General features: G+C 39.7%; 1 protein-coding gene and 1 long non-coding RNA gene across 2 annotated transcripts; both read left to right on the forward strand.

Moving 5' to 3' along the window:
- Positions 1 to 1,732: 1,732 nt before the first annotated feature.
- Positions 1,733 to 4,435, forward strand: LOC109967154 (solute carrier family 17 member 9-like; the record flags this gene model as incomplete). Its single annotated transcript, XM_020612513.1, has 5 exons — positions 1,733 to 1,848; positions 2,697 to 2,836; positions 3,856 to 3,955; positions 4,132 to 4,262; positions 4,398 to 4,435. Coding segments are annotated over exons 1-5 (525 nt in total), but the record flags the coding sequence as incomplete, so codon positions are not given.
- LOC109967187 (uncharacterized) lies at positions 4,436 to 9,019 on the forward strand. The gene is made up of 3 exons (XR_002275897.1): positions 4,436 to 4,494; positions 5,272 to 5,368; positions 7,014 to 9,019. It is a non-coding gene; the product is annotated as an uncharacterized LOC109967187 (long non-coding RNA).
- The last annotated feature ends 1,449 nt before the right edge of the window (positions 9,020 to 10,468 follow it).

Raw genomic sequence — 10,468 nt, forward strand, 5'->3', positions numbered from 1 at the left:
AAGATACTTTGAATGTTTCAAGCTACTGTGACTTTAAAAGTTAAATGCAGATTAGATTTGTATCATATTATTACTTAAAATGTTGTAAAAAGATTCAGAGAACAAAGAAAAGGTCAACTTTCAAGCTCTGCATCATGGTGGCAGTTCGCAAATAGGACACGGCAAGATTCCTGAAACACTTTAAACTTTGCAGTGTACTGTGACTGTGCAAGTTTAAAGGTAGCCTTTTTTCCTTAATGTTATAAAATATCAGAAGTGATATTATAAGATGTGAATGGATAACTCTGTGTCCACAGACATGGAGGCCTTTATATAGATGGACTGTTTACATGTATGGAATGAGTATCTCATTTGCAAGTTTTGATGTGCTTTTTTTTCCTGGTATATATTGTTTTGCAATAAAAATGACTTTTTAACAGACTTTAAAGCTTGGAATGTTTTTAAATTGGGCGGTATGACGTGTGTGTCTCTTAGTGTCAGCCCTGTGACAGACTGGTGTGTACTCCACTTCTGAGAATACCCGATGTTCTCGAGTCATGGGAAAGACTCAGGTGTACTAATCCTTTCGAGTCGTTCGTTTTTGTAACGTGATTTGACCACTTTGTTGGACACAGAAACTAGTTAATTTTCAACCGTCCTTACAGTTTTCTTTTACTCTTATTGTTGCGTGATGTATTTATTTTTATTATAAATTAGCTTTTAATATAATTTTTTAAATATCTGTTAATATGGTTCTTTTCCATTACACTGAATGTTTTAATAAAGATTAGATTAATTCTTTAAACTTCATCAGGGAAAATCAGTTCTGAACTGATGAAGCCTCTTGGATGAGAGGTGAAATGTCTTTGACCTAGAAATCTAGTCCAGTTGATTTTTTCTAAGTTATTTTCAGCTTACTATGACCTGGATGACTGAGAATCTGCACAGACTTATTGCCTTATGTTTACCCAGATGTCTGCTGGGATATGCATTCTAACAGTAACTGTGGCTTTCAGTTATCATTTGTTTTAGCTTCCTGACTGTCAGCGTCATTTGCATGAGATCTTTACTGGCAGTGAGTGATGCAAATGGCCCAGTTGTGTTTCCTCAGTCTGGTCAGATAATTTGGCAAATAAATGCTTTCTTTCTGTTGTCATGGTGATAGCATTATAAACACCCACCCTAAAGTTAGTAGTCTAAAATTATTCCTTAAAATGCTTAGTCTGTCAGTAGGCATATTGCAAAACATCCATCCATTATCTATACTGCTTATCGTGAAGAGGGTCACATGTGGTGGGGGCCATCTCTGCTGACATTGGATGAGAGAGAGGGTACAACCTGGACAGGCTCATTCCTATGGCCAATTTAGATTCGCCAGTCGTCTTAACCTCTAGAGTCCCTGCGTCCTCATATGAGGACCGCACAGCTTGGGTTTCCAAAGCTCAGGACTCTAGAGGTTATGCTGCATGTCTTTGGACTGTGGGAGGAAGCCGAAGTACCCAGAGAGAACCCACGCGGACACAGGGAGAACACACAAACTCCACACAGAAAGGTACATGATTGGCCCTGGCTCGAACCCAGAGCCTTCTTGCTGTGGGGTGACGGCATTAACCACTTACCACCCCATATCCCCTGGTGCTGCCCTTACAAAGCATCTTCAGTGCCTAATTCTAACAAATTTAGCCAAACATAAGGTTTTTTTTTTGAAAGAATGGCATAGACTGTACTGTGTCCCCTCAGGGTTGGAGGTGAGATGGTCCTCCTGGTGTCTGCGGCAGCCTGGGGGTCGATGACAGCCTTCACCCCCATCCTGTTCCCAGCCAGTCATCTCGATGACACAGGCCCGTTTCCTCGTGGGCCTGTTGCAAGGCGAGCTGGACAGCTTATGATGAATTGCATCTTGAGATGACTGTAAGTCAGTGAGGTGAAACAATTCTTTTTGTACTCCACTTCTGAGAATACCCGATGTTCTCGAGTCATGGGAAAGGTCGTGCTTCTTCCAGACCTTAAACAATGGGTGTACTCTTTCACTGTCACTATTTCACTTGTATTGTGTGGCATTCAAGGTGTACTAATCCTTTCGAGTCGTTCGTTTTTGTAACGTGATTTGACCACTTTGTTGGACACAGAAACTAGTTAATTTTCAACCGTCCTTAGTTTTCTTTTACTCTTATTGTTGCGTGATGCATTTATTTTTATTATAAAATAAAACAGCCACCCCAAAGTTAGTAGTGTAAAATTATTCCTCAAAATGCTTAGTCTGTCAGTAGGTATATTGCCAAACATACATCCATCCTTTTATCTATACTGCTTATCATGAAGAGGTTCACGGGTGGGGGGGTAATCTCTGCTGACATTGGGTGAGAGGGAGGGTACAGCCTGGTCAGGTGACCAGTCTGTCACTAAGGTGCATGTCTATGGACTGTGAGAGGAAGCCGGAGTACCCAGAGAGAACCCACACGGACACAGGGAGAACACACAAACTCCACACAGAAAGGCACTGGGTCGGCCCAGGCTCGAACCCAGAGCCTTCTTGCTGTGGGGTGACAGCATTAACCACTTACCAGCCCACCCCCCTGGTGCTGCTCTTACAAAGCATCTTCAGTGCCTAATTCTATTCTTACAATATGTCTAACAAATTTAGTCAAAGATAAGGTGTTTTTTTTTTGTTTTTTTTTGAAAGAATGACATAGACTGTCTGTACTGTGTGTCCTCAGGATTGGAGGTGAGAAGGTCCTCCTGTTGTCTGCAGTAGCCTGGGGGTCGATGACAGCCTTCACCCCCATCCTAGCCCACTTCTGTTCCCAGCCTGTCCTCTCGATGACACTGGCCCGTTTCCTCGTGGGCCTGTTGCAAGGCGAGCTGGACAGCTTATGATGAATTGCATCTTGAGATGACTGTAAGTCAGTGAGGTGAAACAATTCTTTTAAGGGTTCGTGCTTCTTCCAGACCTTAAACAATGGGTGTACTCTTTCACTGTCACTATTTCACTTGTATTGTGTGGCATTCATGTCGACGGCAAAGTAAGAATTTCATTCTACAGGGAAACGCGTTTCCTAACTGTGCATATGACAAATAAACACTGACCTTTGACCTCTTGTTTCAGGAACTGGAGAGAATATAATTAGCTTATTTAAATAGCTGCTGTCTGTGTTAAGGAACTAGATGAAGGTACTCATAATGGATGCACACATATACACATTAGAGTCCTTTTAAACTGAGTGAGTTTTTGCTTTTTGCTATGACCAAAGGTTTATCATTTGCCACTTAATGGTCAGTTGTCCTCTGAAACTTTTTTTATTTAAAGAATTTAAGTATTAAAACAGATGTGACTTGTAGGCATCCACTAGAAAGACCACAAAATAAAATTGAGAACATTTTGTTCAACTATAATATGTTGTTTGCTTCGTTTCACTTTTATCTGTAGCCCACAGCTAGTGCAGCTCCTGTGTAGTGTCACATGGCAAAAAATTGAAAACTTTTATAGACCTCAGTTAGTGACTGGTATGGCATGTAATGTGTTTATTTTGTGGCACCGCCATCTTTGCTTTTCATTTGATTACTTTGTTCAAGGATCAGAATGAATATTTGTCATTGGTGGGGTGATTTACCAGTGGCTTTAAATGACTGTTGACAGGAAACCCTTGTTACAAAACATAGTTGCTACCATTTATGGATTCAAACAATTCAGCACCTGCTTAAGCATGTTCTACACTATTGATATTACTCAAAAAAAATGTCCACATCTCTTGTTCTGTGCAATGAGGTGTTAAAAAAATCATTGCTCATGAAATCATTGCTGTTGCTCATGAAATTCTTCCTGGGATTTCTTTCTACATAAACATTGGCTGATTGTGTTTTCCGTCTTGATCTAAGGAGTTCATTACCCTTCTCTGGCAAGTCTGTGCTCCCAAAAGGTGGTGGAAAGTGAGAGAGGCTTCCTCATGAGCACTGTGGGTAGTGGCTCCTACCTTGGGTGAGTCAAGTGTTGTGCAATTAACAGGAAATTGTGGAAAACAGATGAGTGTTTCATATGTGGAGCCTGATGTATGTTTGTTTTCATGTTCCTCTCAGGATTTTTATGTGCCCAATCCAGTATGTTACTATGTTGTGCTGGTGTGATTGGTCTTGTCTTGTGACCATGTTTTTCAGCACTTTAGTGATCGGAGGGGCTGGCTCCCTTATGTTGGACCTGTATGGCTGGGAGAGTGTTTTCTATGTGTCTGGTCTCCTCTCAGTCCTGTGGGCCTACTGTATGTGGAAATATCTACTCAAAGGAGAAGGGAAGGAAGGCTTTTAATGTGCCGGCAGTATTGGTGTCAGTGTATGCTCTCATCTTGTAGTTGTCTGTTTGTATAATTGGAGTCATTGTCCTGTTGTACTGTATGCCCATGTGACTGTGTTCGCTGTTTTTGCAGGCCCTATCATTACCCTTGAGTCCCTGGGAAGTGCCGGGCCCCAGTCCAAACTGACCAAAAGGCATTGGTTACGGCTCTTCAAACAACCTGCAGTCTGGTGAGATAAAGATAAAGGAAGTGAACAAAATTAGGTGCGAGTGCTTACACAAGCTTTTGTGCGTGTTTGTTCTCATATGCTTATGAATGGGCAGCTGTAAGTTTGGCTGTCCTACAGAGTTTGAGTCAAGAAATTCTCTCATGATCCTCTGGCTTTATACATCATTCAAAGCCCCAGAATGCTGGCTCAGTGTATGTGTTTTGCAGCTGCGGAAATATGAGCTCACAGCTGATCTAGGAAATAAGAAATCTGAAGAATAGTTTAAAAAATATAAAAACATCTCTGTCTTGGCAGATCACAATTTAGAGAGTAAGGTGGTTTCTGTAATGCAGCTGTTTCTGTGGACTCCGATTCAGCTGTGTATATGTACCAGGTTTGAGAACAGTAAATCTCCGGTTGCCTCAGATGTCTCTTCATGTCTCTGGTACTGATTTCTTTCATGTCCTTTCAGTCGCTTCCTACGGCCTAGAAACGTACATTTGTAATGCAGCCGATATGCTCCATTTCCACCTTGAGGGTAACAGATTGGATGATAGCTATGGTCTCACAAATACTCACAAACCAACAATTCTTTCAACCACATACTACTTGCCTTAACACAGATATGACTTGGAAAACCATCAATGTTGAACAAGTAGCACATACACAAGCTTCTGTCAAACCAATGAAACGGTGTTCAAAAGACAGGACAATACGTTAACAACAACCTCTGGCGTGTGTAAATGTAGTTGCGATGCACTTTTTTCACTGTTTGTCTCTTTCTGTTTCCTTGAGCAGTGCTGTGATTGTTACGCACCTTTGCGCAGCGAGCACTTTCTTCACTCTTTTGTCATGGCTGCCAACATTCTTTAAAGACACTTTCACAGATGCCAAGGTAACTGCAGTACCCTTTCATCCACCTTTTGACCACATATTTGACACAAAGGCTACAGGAACAATGATTAAAGCAAAACAGCCATGAGGGTTAAATCAAGAAAGACCTGACATTTATTTAACAAGATTAGAGCAGACCCAGCAGCCCTGTGAGGCTGTAGGCACAGCAGTGCAACATGCTGATGACAGCGAGCTGATGTGCTGGTGTTACGATAACAACATTTACCATGTCCACCAAGATAGTTTACCATGTCAGCAAGCTTTCATTTGCTTTGAGGCTGATGGAAATGTCATTAGTTTTGTATTTATCTGGTCATAAACTAGTGGTGGACACATTTAAATTGTGACTGTATGGTGACACTAGAAAAAAACATCAGGTGATCACCAAAGTCTTTATGGCCCTGTTTACAATATTAAAATGCACCTCAGTGATCTGAACACAAGTGGATAGTTGTTCGCACCTGTCAATATACACGTCTCCAAGTTCCCCAGCTTGGACCACTCATTTTCAGGTTTTGCTACAGCTGCTTAAACATCGAAAGGCCACAGGCACAACCGTTACATCAGTCTGTTGACAGTCAAGTAGTCAACTTAACCAAAGGAGAAGAAGAAGACAAACATCAGATTTGTACATGGATGCATTCTGAAAGCTTTCACAGTACAGTGAAGATTTGTATCTGGTATTTCTCTCTATTTTTTTTTTATGAATGTTGGTGCACTATCACCAAAGCAACCACCATTTTCTGCATTCCATCCATCCATTATCTATACAGCTTATTCCTGAAAAGGGTCATGGGGGGCTGGAGCCTATCCCAGCTGGCCCTGGGCGAGAAGCAGGGTACACCCTGGACAGGTCTGTCCTGCATTGATGATGTATTTTCTGAAAATGGCCTTGTTGGAGACTCATCAGGACACTTTAGCATTTACACTACAAAACATATGTGGTCAAATGCATCCCAGACCACATCAGCAAGTGGTTTCAGTGATTGGATCATAATCTGTCTTGGTGGTTGTTTATTCTTGTATTTAGTCACTTGTTGTCTGATCGCCCAGGATACATTTTATTTATTTATTTATTTATTTATTTTGAACAATAACATATAACAAGGCAATAAAAAGCATTCGATCCATACAAGGTATAGTCACCTTACATTAACAACATAGATCAGTGATTTGCTCAAAACGGAATGGGAAGAAGTCAAACTTATTTAAACCCACCCCGGTCTGTTACAATTAAAACAAAAGAACATAATAGCTGCTTCCTTAATTCTTAATGTTAACAAAAACTTTCAAATTACATATATACATATAAATATACCCATGTAAAAGGTAAAAGAAAACAAAAAAAAAACATGATATATCTTAGATACTATGGAAGCCAAAACGCCTCAAGGAAAAGTCACAGGATCACCACTGTCAATAGGTTTCATCTTTTAGGCATGAATGTTTGTATGAAATGTCTTGATAACAGTCCATTAGATAATATGATATTTATTCTGGACCAAAGTGACCAAGCAATATTTCCATCCACTGAGTCCCACTGACAGTGTGGCTAAAAAAACCAACCCACTATAACAAAATGATCGAATGCGCCGTTTCTGGTAAAGTTCATTCAGCTCAGAAAACAAAATGCATTGTCCCTCTAGGGCTGGGTGTTTAACGTCATTCCTTGGTTTGTTGCCATTCCCTCATCCCTCCTCAGCGGCTGCCTGTCCAACCACCTCATCGGCCAAGGTAGAGAAACCAAGGAATTCTTTTTAAATCTAGTTTATTATTGACAAAGCAGTGATATAATTTCCTGTTGTAATTTCTGTCTTGATCCCCTTCAGGCTTCGATACAGCCTCCGTGAGGAAGTTGATGCAGGTACAATATTTGACAGTTGCTTCATTATTTTGTTTAGTCTTTCTGTAGATTTCCTTCTACTCACACAGTGTGAATGTTCTTTCCTCTTTACACTTTCACATAATGCAGATATTGTTTTTATGTGGTTTTGTGTGCACATATTCCTCTCTCTGTTTTTCTCCATGGGTGTGTCCAGTGCGTTTACCCTTCTTCTATGTAACAACCCCACCTTTCCCTGAGCTGTAGCATTTGTGTCCACCACCATGGGCCTCACCACCTTCAGTCACAGATACTGGCACCTACAGTGTTCTCGTATTCTGTCACTGCCCCTGAAAACAACATTTCTTATGCTTGTTGTTGTAGCTGTGATTGTTGCACTTGGTCGCAAGGATGAACTAAGTAGATGTCGGTGGTCAAAGGCCAAGGTCACAGTGACGTCATGTCTGTCCCATTCCCATGAATTTGATTGGTTATGGAGGCATACCCCCACAAAGTGCTAATTCTAGTTAGATTTAAATGTGGGGTTCCCCAAGGGTCAGTGTAGCAGCAAAGCCTAAAGTTAAATGTTTTCCATAACCATGGTTCCATAAATCCAACACATCATATTATGTGGCATGGTGTTGTAAAGCGTGGAGTGGAGCAGAGTGCAGCGATCAAAAACCGTTTGCATCCTCCATCTAGCAACACCTGCCACCCGACTGATGGTTCCTACCAACAGCATATTGCATCTAACCCCTGCACAAAGTGACACCTACTGGTCTCCATAGTGACTTTACATTATAAATGGCTCCTACAGGTTAGTGTGTCAGTTTTGTTTTGTGTGCTCCCTAATGGTGATGACAATACATTCATTTCCATTACAATGCAGAGAGCACCACATAGTAGTAAATATCCCACCATATTTTCCAGAGAACAAGATACGATGTGGCTCATACAGCTCGGCTGATATTAGACCTGCAGTTAAAAAGTGTGGTGTGCTGTTTAACTTTGTGTTTTTGCAGTCTTTGCTTTAATTAAGGAACCTTAATTTATTATCCTTTATTTGTCCTGTAAAATGTAATGCCTGCTAAAATTTGGTGATTGGGTGCTTACATTCTTAATAACGCTATTTAAGTTTCAAAAGCAGTGTTTTCAGCAAAAGAAAGTAAACCGTGCTTTTGCTATGGGCTACTGAGTTATTTACACAGCAGGACAGTGGATGTGGAATTGAAACATAATCACACGTTTGAAGAAATAGGCTTAAAATAGTTTTTTTTTGTTTTTTTTATGTATTTTCACTGTGTTATTTTAAAGGTCCTCTATAGTTATATTAGAAATACTGCAGTAATAGTTGTATAGCACTAGGATTTTATACTTTCACGTTTCAACATTTAAAATATGATAACAGTGTTGTAAAATGATATAAATCGCAAAATTTGAGATCAGCTACTGTGTTTCACAAATACTAAAAAAAAAAGAGAGACCATTTTCAAAAGAACAATAAAAATAAAATATAAGTCTCCACTAATTAACTGGACCCAGTTAGTGTGTGTGAAGCTAAATGTGCATATTTATCACACAGGCCATTAATGTAAACACATTACAAAGTGAATGTGGTACATTTGTCTGGTATTATGTTGTTTTTACTGCCAACAATTGCCATGAAATGTCCAAAACCTACAGTGGGTTAGTCTATTTCTTAACTTTCCAACTTCAAGTAGGGTGTGTATTTCAGCCCCAAGCCTTGTTGTTGCTACTGAGGGGTTCTTTTAAAATCAGAATCAGAATCAGCTTTATTGGCCAAGTGTGTTGGACACATGAGGAATTTGACTCTGGAACATCGATTCTCAATGTGTATGTACATATCCCCATGCAAGGGGCAAGTAAACAGTAAACCAGCATAAGGCTGTGTAATATAACAACATAAGCAGTATTAACAGCAACATTGACAGCAACAAACAGTGCAAACAATGCAGAATAAGCAGTATAAACAGACAGTAAACAATGCAGACAAACAAGGAATGTTCACTGGAATGAGATAAATAGGAATACAAACAGAGTACTTAAAACTAGAGACCTGTACAAGTCTGTATAATGTAAAAACAACAGGTCAAATAAATAAATAGTGTAAGAGGCACTGTGTACATTTGGTGTACTGAGAAGTAGGAGGACAGGGTATATGGCTCTGTCTCAAAATAATCTACTGTACAGTGGTAATGCAAGTTCCTGTGACCTGCCGATGTGTTTTTAATAGCTTGTGGACAACAATGGAGGATGGTGGCACAGAGGAATAAGGCTATGACAGACAACACTTGTCAGTAAGATCAGTTCATTGTTGGTTTTGGTCTTTTCATGGGCTTTGTTGACAATAATAAAAATTCAGCAGTCCTTTAAAGAGATTTTTTTTGTGGTAAATATGCATATAGGCTATGTATACCACATTTACCGTAATGATGTTTGAAAGTTTTCTCAAATTCTAAAATTATACTTAAATGTACAGATGCGCATTGCATTCACCAAAGGAAACAAATGGAGGATCTTATCTCAATTATGACAGGATCTCATAGTTACAAGATGTTTTTCTTGTAATTATGAGATAATTCAGGGATTGGAGCGCTGCAGAACCTGCCAGAAAATCATCTGTTTATAACAAATTCTTTAGTATCAAAGTAATTCAGTGATAGCTGTCACTGCATCCAGTGGTGCATAGCAAAAGTGAACTGTTAATAGCTAATTCAGCATACTTTGTGTTCCAAAACAAACCAATATAGGCTAAATAGGCCTCACAGTTGCTGCCTACATTGTAACTTGCTCCATACACGTACTGAGCGGAAGTTGGAAAGCTTCAGAACCTGCTTCCTGCTTGAGAAACACTGGGTTTTTAGGTTTTTCCTCAGTAGACCATTCATGTAATTCTGACAGCACATCCAACAAAATGAACTGCTAATAGCTAATTCGATGTACTTAGTGTTCCAAAATGTAAACATTGCCTAGTCTAAAAAATGGTGCCCACACTGTAACACTATGTATCTATGGCAACATTACGCAGCCTACACTTTGTTTCTTGTCAAAGTTTATTATATCTTTTCACACAAATGATGAATATTAACATTTAATGTTTTGTCATAACTACAAGAGCTGGAGATCAGGAGCTTGTAATAGGCTACACTGGTTATTTAAGAAGACAGAGGCATTTCTATTCTACCTCATTTAATTGTCAAGATCCTAGTGTATAGGATATTAGGCTATCTGTAGAATAAATGAGTTTTAATATAAATG

This window comes from Monopterus albus, unplaced genomic scaffold (genome assembly GCF_001952655.1).
Source record: "Monopterus albus unplaced genomic scaffold, M_albus_1.0 scaffold126.1, whole genome shotgun sequence".
NCBI lineage: Eukaryota > Metazoa > Chordata > Actinopteri > Synbranchiformes > Synbranchidae > Monopterus > Monopterus albus.